The 15,059-nt window shown below is 38.9% G+C and overlaps 1 protein-coding gene across 1 annotated transcript in view; it reads left to right on the forward strand.

Moving 5' to 3' along the window:
* cntnap2a (contactin associated protein 2a) overlaps positions 1–15,059 on the forward strand; it is a 351,965-nt gene that overhangs the window by 210,333 nt on the left and 126,573 nt on the right. Inside the window, exons 8-9 of the mRNA XM_056364796.1 lie at positions 137–280; positions 1,354–1,615. Of these exons, the coding sequence (XP_056220771.1) occupies positions 137–280; positions 1,354–1,615 (406 nt within the window). The remainder of the gene's footprint in view (positions 1–136; positions 281–1,353; positions 1,616–15,059) is intronic.

Raw genomic sequence — 15,059 nt, forward strand, 5'->3', positions numbered from 1 at the left:
TTTTTTTTTTTTATTTCATGTAGCTTTTTCAATGTAATCGCAGTACAGGGGGAAACAATGGAATGTAAAAGAATTCTTAATGTCTTTTTTCCACTTTTCATCTCTTTTTACCTCTTTGCCCTCTGTCAATCTCTAGTTGAGTTTTGGAGGGATGCCATACAGTGGGAAGCCAGTTGGAGGAGGGAGGAAGAACTTTAAAGGCTGCATGGAGAGCATCAACTACAACGGAGACAACATTACAGACCTGGCCCGCCGAAAGAAGCTAGACACCTCCAGCTTTGTAAGGGAAATCTGCTGAATACTGAACATGCTCATTATTTTCAAAATAACTCTATACTCTATATCTGACCTAAGTGAGGGGGCAAATTATTCACTGCACCAAAAATAGCTTAACAGATTCATAATTAATCAGATACAACTGACCCATCAGTGGCACCTCCATGTGTTTGCCTCCTGTCTTTGTGCTCCCTCTTGACATCATGGCTGCCATTTTATTGTAGCCTACAAAGATCTTAACAAAATAAGGAGTATATTAAATGCCTTGCTTCTCAACATCAAACACACGGCATCTGGGTGACTGCTGGATGTAACTTCAGCACATTAAGTGTTTTGCCATCCTTAAAATTAGTTACTGAACAGTCTTTGACGGACTATAAAGTCTCAGAGCTCTCTCCTCCTCCTCCTCAGCAGTGGACATCCAGTATATCGTCTTCAATCTCTGGTGAACTGACTTAACAAATACAGGCACTAATCAAGTCCATTAAAGCTGCACCTCTAATTCTCTCTGATTACTCACACAGCCATTCTTTTCTAATCAAAACAGATCCGCTCTCAAATTTCAGAAACACACATATACACAACCGCAGGCAGAGGTAATCAGGAATCATCTATAGCCGGTAAGGCAGCTCAATATTGTGCATTTGCTAATGATTTGATTAAGGGCACATGGTTGGAGAAGCTCAATGATAATTAGTGCCCAAATTCCACACTAGTGTTTGTTTTCCTCCTGCACTCAAACATCACCCAGGTTATTGTTTTCAAACCTGGTTTGAAAGACAGGGTGAGTCAAAAAGACACATTTTTGTGATGTGTACGAGCAGCATCAGTCTTTGAAACTAGCTTCAGTCAGGAACATCTGAAGGTAAACATGCAGACACTAGATTCAAAGCAACAAAAGTCTGGTGAACAAATACATGATTGTTACATAGTGTTATGACATTTAAATCATTCAGGCAGCTTCACATACAAGCTCACTTCCAAGGGATTTTTGTTTGTTTTTGATTGTATCTCTTTGTCTCTCGCTCTCTGTCTGACGCTCTCTCTCTCTCTCTCTCTAAATCTGTGTCTCAACAGCGTAACCTGTCCTTCTCCTGTCTGGAGACCCACAACTTCCCAGTCTTTTTCAATGCCACCAGCTTCCTGCAGCTGCCAGGTCGAGCCAGTCACAACATAGTATCCGTGGGTTTCCAGTTTCGTACGTGGAACCCTGATGGACTCCTCCTCTTCAGTAATCTTGATGACGGCACGCTGGAGATCTCCCTCGAGGACAGCAAGATCGTAGTTCATATCAATGTGTCGAAGGCGACAAAAAACTACCAGGTGGACTTATCATCAGGTGAGTTGTCAACAGATACACCCACATAAAGATGTGACCAGTTAAACTGTGAAGTTGTTTCGTTTAATTTTATATTAACATCACAGAGTAAGACACTTAGACTAACCAGTTCTAATCAGTGTATCCAATTCAATAGTAAGTTGCATGGTAACAAAATAATTAAACTATTCATGTAATCATCAAGAAGCCTGTCACTGTATTATGTTCTGTTCCGTTCTTAGTATATCATTACCACCAATGTGGAAAAATTAAGATTTCTTTAAGGACATTTCATGAACACTGTCAATGTTTGGTCAAGGTTAGATCAAGAGAAAACATTGTGGGAATTTTTACATTGTACTGTCCTGCCAAACTGTGTGTATGTGTGTATTTGGCTGGTGTATGGAGAGTTTAGTGGAGTTTGAGACAACTAAATCCACAGTTGGAAACGTCCTGCTGAAAAAGGGATGCATTCTACTGTTGGCTGAAAGACTTTTTATCCTGCACTCCATTTCTCTCATTTCTCTTGGACACTTTTATATTTTTAAAATCAGAGCGAATCTTCACATAATCGTCTGTGATACAAACTAGTAATCTAGTTGCATTCTGCCTATTTTTTCAAACAATCTCAAACAGTACTGTCTTTACTTTTAAAGCATTAACATAATAACTACATCAATATTACTATGGTCACAGTCTCAATTAAAGATATTCCTCCTGGTCTGGGTTATATCTCACCTCTCCATTGTGTCTGTCTTGACATGGTCTTGATTTATGTGGTCTTGAGGCCAACATCACTACTAAACACTCTAATGATAGAGGAGGGTTTCCAACAAATAAAACACATGAAGAATGCTTGGAGCTGTAGCAATGAGAAACTATTTTTCTGCTTCCTCTGACATGACAGACAAAGTAAACAAAAAGCTAAAAATGTTTATACATAAAGCCTGTTCAAAGATTTGTAACTAGAGGCTTTGACGGGCTATTGTATTACTTGAGTTCAACAGCCGCACATGCAGCCAAACTTTGAACACATTCATCATTATGGTAAATGAAACCTGACTTTCAACAAATGTGCCTTCAATGGCCCTTTTCTTTCCATTTTACCTCCTATCCTGCCACCTCTCCCCTCCCCTTCTTTCCTTACTCCTTATTTCTTGCCTGTCCTTCTTTCTCACTCCTTCTCTTTCTCTCTCCTTAGACAAACTCATTTATTCTGTCCACTGCTGATTTAATAGGCCATTATGCCCAGGGGTAGGGATTATTACATAGTTACCCTCTAGGCTAATTGGGCTTGAGCCTGCGATTACATCAGTATTACTAGAATACACAGACATACAAACACAGACTCACACACATAAACATGTACTCCCTCCTTTGATTCTGTTATTAGTATCTCTAAGAAAGAAAGCCACATTGGCTTCTGGCTTCAGTGACACAGTGGGAGCTCAGTAGACTTGTAATGAAACGCTTAGTCCCTTTTAATGGCAAATATAGTGGGGCACACACATTGAAGAGGAGGAGGAGAGAGAGAGGGGGAGAAAAGAGAGGTTCTTACGGTGACAATCCATTTTTTTCCCAGTGGGGATCATTTGTTTATGAAGCTGTTTAGTGACAGCTTATTCAGACATATAATAAGGCATCTGCTGGAAGGTACAACCATACAAACCTAATCCACTGATCTTTTCATTTGTGACTTTTAACCTATTTAATCATTCAACTGGCTGACATACAGTACATTTATAGAATACAGTGGTAACACAGTGGTGTGACTTATTTTTTAAAAGGAGGGACACAAATGGGGTTATACAATAAGAACAAATAGAAATAAAATGTGTTATGTAATACAACATCTTTTGCACTGTCAGAATAAGCCGGGTTTCAGAGATAAATCCCTATAAAGTTAGAGTTAAAGTTAGAGCTAAATCTTAAAACAATAGAAATATGCAAAAAAAAAAAAAAAACAAAAAAAATAGACAAATGCTTTCATGTTGTGAGCTAAAGTCCTGCCTCTTTATAAGATCTAAACTGGGCCACGTGTACCATGAAGGTTTTTTTTGGGCACACTGGGTAATGAACCACTCGGAAGGGAGGCCTCCCTAGGAGGCACACTTTATGTCAACAATGTAACAGTCTTTGATTTTTTTCTGGGCTGTTATCTGCAGTAGGTAGAGCCTTGAGAGAAACTCACAAACCCACATTATAAACTACAGCCACTCTCATATCACATGCACCACCTGATGTTTACCACTTTGGGAGTGTGATGTGAAAACAGGTGATCAAAATGTCTGACTTTCCAACCTACTAAACCATGCCAGCTTATCTAATATAAAGTGTATTATCTTAAGATGGAAACATTAAGTGTAGTATAATAAGCATCTTTTTGACTCTTGTGAAGTTTATTATGTTATATTTATATCAAATGAACTGCCTCCCTGTAAAGTCAAGAGGTTGCTGGTAATATTGTTTCTAGGAAGAATGAGCACCTTAGATTGCAGCAGTTGCAGTTTGATTCACTGTTTTGTAGAAAATGGCAGAGACATGAAATTACTGAGAGCCTAATTTAGAGAGAAAGGTCTAACAAGCTGATGAGATCCAGATAGTTGATTTTCTCAGGAGCTGGTGGATCAAATCAAGGAAAAAATGCAAATCAATGTTGGATATCTGACAGGTGGTGAGTAATGAGACTCCGATAGGAAGTCCATGTCACTGTGTTTGTGCTCCGGGTGTGTCAGTAATACTAGACTTTTTACTAGAATTGTCTGCTCATACATTATCTAGTAGAATATATCCCTGCTACTTTCTACTCTTTAGCAAAAAATCTTTTAATGTAGGTAGCAGGATTCTTGTGGCTGTGTTAAGTGTTCCGTGTGTGTAGTTGCAGAGAATTTTATGTTTGTGTTGGGGATTATTATAATTATAATTCATCAACCTTTTTATGCATGACTGTAGCATTCTGCCTCCAAATATTGGCTTGTACTTTCCAAAGTGCTTTCTCTGCAAAACCCAATTGAATCAGCAGGTGCGCTTTATCAAAAAAAAAAAAAAGGGGATTGGCGTGGGGCTAGGTGAAGGAAGGGAAGTGGTGAATTAAAGCTTCATATCTGTGATAGCGTCCAGTCACCTGAAGATCTCTTCATAACCTCATTCTTACCACAGTGGGTCCCAGGTCATTAAAGTTAATTTATCTCCCTGACTAGAGACTGAGCGATAGGCAGATCTTGCCTGCTACTACGAACACACACAAAAAAACCCCATGCATATACACATACTCATACAAGAACTCACATACAAAATGTGGGTGTCTATGTATGTGTGGTCTTGTCTGTGTTTGCAACAGCAAGAATTTACCCCAAGGCTGTTTGTGACCTGCGGAAACATGCTGCTCTCTCCTTTGAGAAACCTTGTGTCATTTCATCCTCTTCCTCCTCTCAAGCTGAGAGATGGAGGATCAAACTAAAGGGAAGATGAGGCCTTTGAGATACTACTCTAGAATTAGACTGTGGGTGTCAATATCTGTGTGTGTGTGTTGTGTGTCCATTAATAGAGGGTACTCAATTGTGATTCCTGTAGGGACTGTGATCTAATTTTCCCATCACTTTCCTTTGACTTACTCATTAACTTTCAATCTCTCTTCTCTTCCGCTTTCATCACTCATTTATTAGAATTACACAACATCTTTGTTAAAGTAGGGCTGGAAAGTGTTGCTTTAATGACCATACAGCAGGACCAAAGTATGTTCTGATGTGCTCATATATAAATCAAGCCCCTGTTTTCCACATTACCCACCATGAAATGATCCAATAAACCGAAGCTAGTGAAAAAGGCTTCTTTTGTACCTAATACAGGTAGCTGGTGAATAATGGTATTTGTTTTTGAGTATGTGTGTTGAAGATGCTATCCTCTGATCACCCTTTTGATTAATTATCTATTCAAATTGTTGGACACCAGCATTGATTCCATGAAAACAATACTCACTGTCTCCAGTGCTTTTGCAGAGCGGAAGAAAATCTAACTTCCTTTGAGTTCTCATGCAACAAAGTGTGGAAATATGTTTTTGTATTCCTGTTTGGTTGTCTAAGAAGACAAAAGATGTAGTGATAATTAATCTTAATGAATGAAATATATTACTATAGCATCAAGAAAAGATGAAAATGTGATTTAGCTCTTTCTCCTTGCATACTTTTTGACAGTGACAAAACAAGAAGTCAAAGTAATCAAAAACACAGTTGTGGATTGACCTGAGGCAAATTTAGAAGTGTTTGTTTGAAAATAGAAAGCTCATCGCCCAAATCATTACACTGCTGTCACCGTTCACTCCAGCAGTAAAATAGTACCAACAAGTCCAATATTTCATGTTGCCATTGTTTTGTTTTTTTTTTATTTCAGTTCTTGTCTAACTCTTTCGTATCATTTGCATATCATTATCACAAATATTCTTTGTATGTTGAATGTATTATCTTTCCTTTCTGTAATAGTTTTATAAAACAGGTATTTTATGCAAGAGTAACTCTTTCATCTGCTTGGCTGTCTTGCTTGTTTTAATTGTTGAACTTACTTATTCTTTTCATCATTATCACTCTAAACCCATAGCAGAAATATTTTTGCTATGTTAAAAATGTGTGTGTGTGTGTGTGTGTGTGTGTGCGCACGCAAATGTTCTTGCATGGAAGCGTTTACACCCATCAACTCAGCTAGAAGTAATAACATCAGTTCCTTTGAGACGCAGAATTACTATCAGTCACACACACACACAAGGTTACTTGCTCAGTCCGAATAGAAAGTATAAGGCATTACAATAATGGAAAGGCCTGAGGCACAGATATAAGGGGGAAAAAAACACACTACAGCCACCCCCGATTATAATGTTATATTGTTTCATTCCCCCTGAGTGTGTGTGTGTGTGTGTGTGTGTGTGTGTGTGTGTGTGTGTGTGTGTGTGTGTGTGTGTGTACTTCTATCCTTGTGAGGACCAGCTTGAGTAAAACTTCTTATAGTTATGCTTTCTGAGACAGAAAAGTGAGGACATTTTGGCTATTTGAGGGTTAAGACTTGGTTTTAGGGTTCAGGTTAGAATTAGGTTTATGTTAGGGTGAGGCATTTAGTTGTGATAAGGGTAAGGGGCTGGAGGATGCATTTTGTCAATGAGTGTACTCATAAGGATAGAAGTACAAATATGTGTGTGTCTGTGTGTGTGTGTGTGTGTGTGTGTGTGTGTGTGTGTGTGTGTGTGTGTGTGTGTGTGTGTGTGTGTGTGTGTAGGCGAGGTTTAATATGTCATATTCTCAGGCTTTGTGTGGTTGGCCTATTGCCATCAGCGAAGATGTGCAAAGCTCTTCAAACTACCTTAGAGGACCGAATATTTAGGAGTGGAGGAGATGGCAGAGGATAAATTTATGAAGGCTAGAGGGCCCCATAAATTTATAGCAGACAAAATTCATTTATATTGTACATACAAGATCAATACAGAATGGAAACAAGGGGAAACAGGAAGAGAGGAGAGGAGAAAAATTATAGGGTAAGGACAGAAGAAAGGAGCAATAAGTGTGAGATAGGAAATGGGAGGAGAAAGGAAAGCAAGCAGAAAGAGGAGCAGAATGATAATTAAATTAGAATTATATCCACACTTTACAGTCTTTGGTTGGTCAAAGGGTTTGTTGCACTGTGTGACATTCTGTACATGTTCTCCAGAGAGATGACACAAGATTAAAAAAAAAAAAGATCAGGAACAGCCATAAACAGGGATGTCTGTGATTAATTGATTATCTGTAAATATATTAATAGACGATGCAGAAGACAAGTGCCCTGTTGTGCCACTAGGTGCAACCTCTTACTGTTATATGAGTTGAAGTTACACATGCGTTTGCTGACCACCCATAAGAGCCACACAAAAAAAAATGTGCCATCCAATGAAGAAATAAGTCACAACATGGGTAAATAAGTTGCAGCATGCTCACTGTGTGTTGTGTGTGTGTGTGTTTGTGTGTGTGTGGTTGTTGATGAACACTGCAAAACAGAGCTGTAAAAATTCCATGGCGTTTATAGTTGTGTCTCAGTTCAGGGGCTGGACCTTTCTGATCTAAGGTCTAAGGTTCTGAAGGACAGACCGAAATGAAACAGTCTGGTCTCTGAAGGATTTCCATTTTTATCTTCAGCTGCTGTTTTATTTGCAGAGTCCGCCTATTCTCTTCTTCAAAAGCTATTCATCACTGGCGTGCAATGAATCTTGGGACGGGTTGGGCTGTGAAGGATCAACCTGTTGGATCTTTCATTGCCTGGGAAACGAAAGGAAGCATTTCTCAGCAGCATTTAAAGTCAGTCTTCAAACGAAGACCTGAATTGAGACACAGCTATTGTCTAGCAGCTATCTAGTTTAGCTTGTCAACTGACGCTCATGCTAATGCCATGGACTGGAAAAGTGTTGGCATTATAGTGGGGCAGATAGGCAAAACAATTGTGCATTTTATGACTTAAGCATTAAAGTTTCAGTGTCTACATACCCCAAGGTTTTATTTCAGATGTGGAGACAATTTGTATCTGACCTATGGTGACCTTGAGAGGTCATTGACCTCAGCATTGCTGCATTGCAGCAGTTTTTTTTTTTTCTATTTCTCTATTATAATCATGTAGCGTATATCTTTGCCAAAATTGCATAAAGATGGGTATTTGCTGTTATGGCCATGTAACACCATTTTGCTTAGACAACCAATTTTGCAGAGGGACTGCAGACCCCACCATTTCTAGGTCTTAAGGTAGCTATAGCTTGTTAAAAACACTGACAACTTCTGCTGTGTGTTCTATGTAATATCATGACTAGCCAGCACATCAGCGAACATTCTAATCAGAAGTTAGCATGCTAGTTTGGTCTGAACCACACGCATTACTCCAGGTGGCTCTGCCCTGTCCCAGGGGTCACATCTGGAATGCGTCCATGTCTGAAAATAAACTTTATAAACCATGGTTTATAAAAGCAGTAGAGAAGGTTTCATGCTTTAGTCATAAAATGCACAATACCTTCCATATACAAGCTTATCTATTGCACTGTTACAGACTACATGACAGTTTCCTTGCATGCCTGGGACATCTTTCCCAGCTGAGCAGGCATTTCCATCAGCTGTTCTAATGATAGCTACAGTTAACAGCACACAAGTCAATCCCATCATGTAGATAAGGTTTGCATTTTATCTTATATAAAACCAGTAAAACCTGACTCCGCTGTGGCGAGATTGGGGTAACCTGTTTCATGTTTTTTTTTTTTTTTAAGAATTTTTTGGGCTTTTTGTGCCTTTAATGGACAGGACAGTAGAGAGACAGGAAACGGGGAGGCAGAGAGAGGGGGAATGACACGCAGGAAAAGGGCCGTCTGATGCCGGAGTCAAACTGGGGGCCAGCTGCAGTGAGGACTGTAGCCTCTATATATGGGGCGCCTGCGTAACCCACTGCGCTACACGACACCCCATCTGTTTCATGTTTATTCGATAACCTTAGAGGTTATTTAATGATGAAGGCTACAGTACTTTAAAGGAAAATGTGTTAGACTTTGTTTTAATTGTTAGATACTGTATGTCCAACACCTTTAGTCTGAGCTAATGTAAAAATGATTATTGATTGTTAATGTGGTCAACCACTGATTAAAGAAACTGCTTAACATTTGCATCCCTAGCCAATTATAATGTTTCTTGCCCATGTGTAATGTGATGAGATGATACTTGTTTTTTATTACTTTCTGATAACTATGTAATCAGTTTCTACCTCTGAGAGTGTGATTAGTATTCACCTGTCTACTATAATAACTCCCACCCCTGTTTTCCATTTACCAGGGGACCTCATCATTAACTGAGCCAATGTATTTAGTAGTTTATGAAAATAGTCACCATCACTCTGACCTTGGTTGAAATCCTGTCAAACATATCATCATCACAGCAATTTTACTTTTTACTTTACTTGGCTATTTGCAAAAAGAGCAGATCAAATCACTGCAACAATAATGAACTCAATCTGAGTTACTCCACCTGTGTCCTTGTGTAGACTTGCTTTAATGTTTAAATCCTATTTTTATTTATGTATTTATTTATTTTAGTTTACTCTTGCTCGTCAATACCTCACAAAATTGGATTTATCTGATGTCTGTTATCCATCCGTTGTCCCCATGGTGAATATAACGTAAATCAATAGAAATACAATACCTGCACACTTCCATGTAGAGAGATAAACACAAATACACACACACACACACACACACACACACACACACACACACACACACACTTGTGTGTCTTGGCTTTCTGGGTCTAGGATTTCTAACTCTGTGATACTATATATCTTGTATGTGTCCTAACCCCCTGTATTATAGATAGCTCTCATGTGCTTGATGTGTTTAATATTCATGACCTCAGATTTGAAACTGTCAGTAGCAAAAAGCTGTAATTGAACAGAAAATTTATTCTGATCCAGGATATGGCTTATTCTCAGTTATTCTGTTTAACACCTTCAACAGACTGCATGTCTCTAGTGATATTTTTATTAACTCAAAGCTGGCTCTGGCATTAGTTGCAATATTTTATTTGCCTGTGTTCTCACTCTGCACATTAGCTACTTTATGTCTCTAGTATTGATGTTGGGTCTTGGTGACAGTCAGCTCCACCCTCTGTCCTATTACCATGTTTCTTCACTCCTCAGCCCAGATGTCAGGGGTGGTGGTGCTGGTCCGCCCACTTGTCGGTTTGTGCATTGGCACAAACTCTTTATGCTTTGCTAGATTTTCTTTGACACTTTTACTCTCTACCTGAGCTCTTCTCCCAGGCTGACACAACAGTTAAAGAAACAGTGTGGATAATGGTAAAATTACTTAAGTAGGTCTGTAACCTGACTGTCAGAGTCTCTTGTGTTGGTTCACTGTGGTCATACACTTTAGATTTCACGGTGTGAAGTGTTTCATGTGTGTTTCATATTTGATGTTACCATGGTAACAGGAGCCATGTGGACCTTGTGTCAATTTGCATGTGCAGGGACTTGTAATATGCAGGGACTGCAGTGGTTCTGTTTTGTTAGTTTTTTTCTTTTTTAAAGAAGCCGCATGACATTGTCCACATTCATCCTAATGTTGATTCACTACATAAAAATTATTTTCCAACACACACGCTCATTTCTCCCTCCTATGTACATGCACAGAAATCCAACAGATATGCCCATGTGGTATTTGCAGTACAGTTTGTTGCTTTTGCCATTACAAACAATTTAATCAGTGAAGATTGATGATGTGCTCTGGCCCCCATGTGTCTTCAAAGACATGGTGTTGTTTAACCTTTAATTTTTTTATTCTTACTTACTAATTTGATCAGTGCATTTGTCCCTGCAAAGTTTATACTTCATGCTGTTATTGTGCTGCTCATGTAAACTGCATGAGCGTTTCTTTCGAAAAGAGTAGATCTTTGTGTTTTCAGCACGAGATCACCTTCTGATTCCTCATCTGAATTGTCCCCATCATAAATTCAGGACTGTAGTGGCATAGGAGAGTCTGAATGATCTTTTCTGTTAAAAAGTGAATCAATAGTTTCATTGTCATCAAAAGGGCCGAGCGAGATTGAGAGTACTTGTAGACTGGTCACAGGTAGGCAACTGTCTTATTATATTATCCTTCTATTGTACTGAAGGAACTAGTGTGTAGGATTTGGCATCTAGCGGTGAACTGAAAACCCCTCCGTTTCCAAGCGTGTAGTAGAACCTACAATGGCATTCAAATTCAAGCTGCCACTTCAACCTAAAAACATGGTCTTCTCTGGAGCCAGTGTTTGGTTTGTCCATTCTGGGCTAATGTTACTGTAGAACCATGCTGGTGCAATATGCTAATTTCTTCTGTTTTTGTGTTTGTTTTTTTCTTTATTAAAGATAATAGCACTGTCATTTATGGTAGTATTTCTGAAAAATGCAACAGGTATCTTTCAAAATGTGACACATACAGTGAAGATGCAGTTTCCTAATTATTTAGGGTAGTGTGAGACAGAGCCCATATTTATATGCGCACTAATGCTTTGTGTTAATTAAGTTAGAATATTGCAGTTAATGCATATTTTATGGAAGTGAGTAATTGGGTTACTTGGATTAAGGTCATACACTGTATACAGCATCAAATAATGAGCCAAATAACCCATAAAAGGAAGCATAAGCTATATCAGTGGAGGGCTGTTGAGACATACTCCTAAACACTGTACTCCATGTCAGCTTGTTCATTAGAGAGTCAAGAGTCAACTTCTGTGTATAAATGACTTGTTCAGTTTGTGATAATCAAAGACAATACAGACAGTTATAAAGCATGAATGCAATTTAATAGACAGCTGGAAAGGGCAAAATTAAGTCTTGTGATTAACAAAAACATGGCTATTACTTTTGAATTCGAGTGAGATGATAACTCTGTACACTTGATAGATTTTAGTGAATCATACCATGCTTGTTCAAGTTCTTTCTTGAAGATATCAAACTATATCTTAAAATCACAGAGAACAGAGTAGGAAACCACTGAAGATGTTCCAAGAGTTAGGATCATCATAAACACTACCTACACTACCACGTACACTACCTGTAAGTGGGTTATAAGCCCCGCCAATATTTGTGACTTCTCTACTGTAGACGAGTGGAGTTTCAGTATTGAATGGTCCAACCTTTCCTGAAACACCCAAACCAGCAGAGAACGCAATCTTCATAGGTTCTGTAAACACAGGATGGAAACCAGATTCCTTTTTAAAGATTGAAACAATAGGTTTGTTTCAAGGGAAAGCCATGTCCACAGTTCTGTATTAAAGATTTTATTTAGAGCAGGATTCTCTCTAGTTGAAATATGTATGGGAATGTGGTCTCAAAATTTTGGACCCCCACTGTATGTATTTCTGATTGCTCATCAAAATACTTGTCTTCTGGATCTCATCCAATTTGTTCTTGGTCAGCTGTAGTTCAGTCTTAGAAACATGCAGCTCTTCCCTGTGACTTGTCACTTCCTTCTTCTGCTCCTGTGCCTCCTTATCATTGGATGTCACTCTGGAAAACAGGGCTATGAGTTCTGCTGCTTGGACTGCACAAGCATGAAAGCCAATAATTGAATAAACTGCTCTTTCAAGATTTGTTAAAATTACAGTCTGTGATTTTAGTTTTTACATACCATTAATCAGTCTCTCAGCCTCCTCCACTTTTGTCTCTTGGAGATGCAGTACAGTCTTAGTCGCTTCCAGCTCTACTGTAATTGCTGTCACCTTGTTTTCAGTTACTGTCAGTCTGGAGCTTATCACTGAAACATCATAGAGGCTGAGAATGAAGTTCTTTGAAATAAAACTGTCTAAAGTAGTAATCCACGACATCTTCATAAAAATACATTTCTGACTTGTTATTATGTTATTGTTCCTGTTGATTTGACACTATATTCAACAAATAATCATTCCATGAAAATCTTTTGATCAAATTTTCCAATCTCTTTGTGGCATTGTAGGTTGGGTTTTGATTTTTCTTTTTTTCTAGGGAATTTGTAAGCGATGGGTTGTAACAGGCGTACAGCTATTGTAAAACACATAGACACTCTAATTGTTAGTGTATTGTTTTGGATCTTTGTATTTTGAATTGGCAATAATTAATTTTTTTTTTTCTTTGAGTAGTGATTTTCTGTTTACTGGATTGTAATTAAATAGATGCTATACAGTATCAAATGTCCATGTATCAGACCAGCCGCTTTATCTTTCTGGGTTTGTAGTTCAGCCTTGGTATTCCTGAGTTCCACCCTCTGCTCCACCACCATGTCTCTCAAAGCTCTCAGCTCGTCCCAGAAATCACCGCAAGTCTGGCCACTCGTCTCTAAACCTTGGTCAGCGCCTCCACTCTCTGCTTGGGTCGATGCCCCAGACAGACAGAACAGCAATACCAGCAGCACAGAAACCCTGATTGTAAAACTTCACCCCTCCAGAAATTCCTTTTCGGAAATGATTTTTTTTACATGTACTCCCATTGACCACAGGTGTTGCGAGCATGATTAGCCAAAGATAACTCTTATTATTTGTCCTGTGCAGAGTTGGCAGAAGGAGGCTGTCCTTGACCATATTTAGGAAGGTAGACTGATGCAATAACCCCAGCTGTTTTCAAAATGACCATTCTCATAACATCATTGTTTATCTTGTTTATGCAGATGGTATCATGTTTACGCAGCTGGTCAGTGGCTGTACACTCAACTTTAAGATGTTCATATTATCTGCATTAAGAAAAAAGCTCGGGTTTATATTTTTGGTTGTTTTAAAAAAAAAAACCTTGGATGAAGTTGAGAACAAAATACTTTATGGAAAATTTGAGTTAGAAGTGCCAAAATGTCATGTGAATATGTGGGTCAAATGTCATTCTGAAATTCAGAAATGATATAATTAGGTCCACATTTCATTATTTATTATGTAAAATCATCTGCAACTTTTCAGTTGTTTAATGAGTTATTTGTCAGTTGGGAAGACATTCTTGCCACAGTTTGATGACTTTTTCCAAATATTCAAAATGAGGGCTTGAAATCATGCAAGTGCGATTTTTTTAATTTGTAATTCATTCAAAACAAAAGCAGAGCAAAGTGGCTGGTCAGCCCGTCACCTTGTTATCAGGCTCCTCCATATGAATGACAATCCCAAAGCAAGCCATGAAACGGCCTTATCTCGTCTAATCTGAACAATTCTCTTCCTCCTTCTTCTACTCTCCTTCATTATCTGTGCTCTTTTTATCTGTGGCAGACAGCTGGCATGTCCGTGGTTTGAGCATGTGTGTTTGGGGTGTGTTACAGAAAAAGAGAGAGAGACTGCACCACGTATTTGTTTGTGTGTTTCAGCAGGCGCTTGTGTCTGTTTGTGTGTGTGTGTGTGTGTGTGTGTGTGTGTGTGTGTGTGTGTGTGTGTGTGTGTGTGTTTGTGTGTGTGTGCCGCAATGAGTGTGAAGATTCAATAACACTGCTATCACTGATAAGCTCATCATTCAAAGCTATTGCAGGTGATGTAAAACAGATGAGGGGACACAAGGTTACACAGTATCTATTTTCCATTACATTCAAGAGGTTATAGAGAAGGACGGGGTGGTGCAGAAAGCTTGGTGGTGATTACATCAAACCAGTGTATAGTCAGAAATGTGATTGTCAGTGAAGGAGCACATCAAGGTCGCTTTCTACCAGAACTGGTTTTTTGTTGTCATCAAGACAAAGCAGACACATCCCCTTATTTTCTGTCTTTATTACTTCATCAGTTCATGACCTCTCAAGTGCACCTAAAATGTGATGTTAAACAGTATCATTGTATTTGACTCTCTGACAGAGAGTAAAAGAGTGTGTAGCCCTGAACAAGGCCACAGTGGTCACACCACTCAGTGGGGGGGCATCTTGGTTCTTGGTTTCTTTGGTCACTGCCATGATCTCATTCACACACTCTCTCACACACAAACACACACACACACGTGGTCACCCTGC

This window comes from Seriola aureovittata, chromosome 20, assembly GCF_021018895.1.
Source record: "Seriola aureovittata isolate HTS-2021-v1 ecotype China chromosome 20, ASM2101889v1, whole genome shotgun sequence".
Taxonomy (NCBI): domain Eukaryota; kingdom Metazoa; phylum Chordata; class Actinopteri; order Carangiformes; family Carangidae; genus Seriola; species Seriola aureovittata.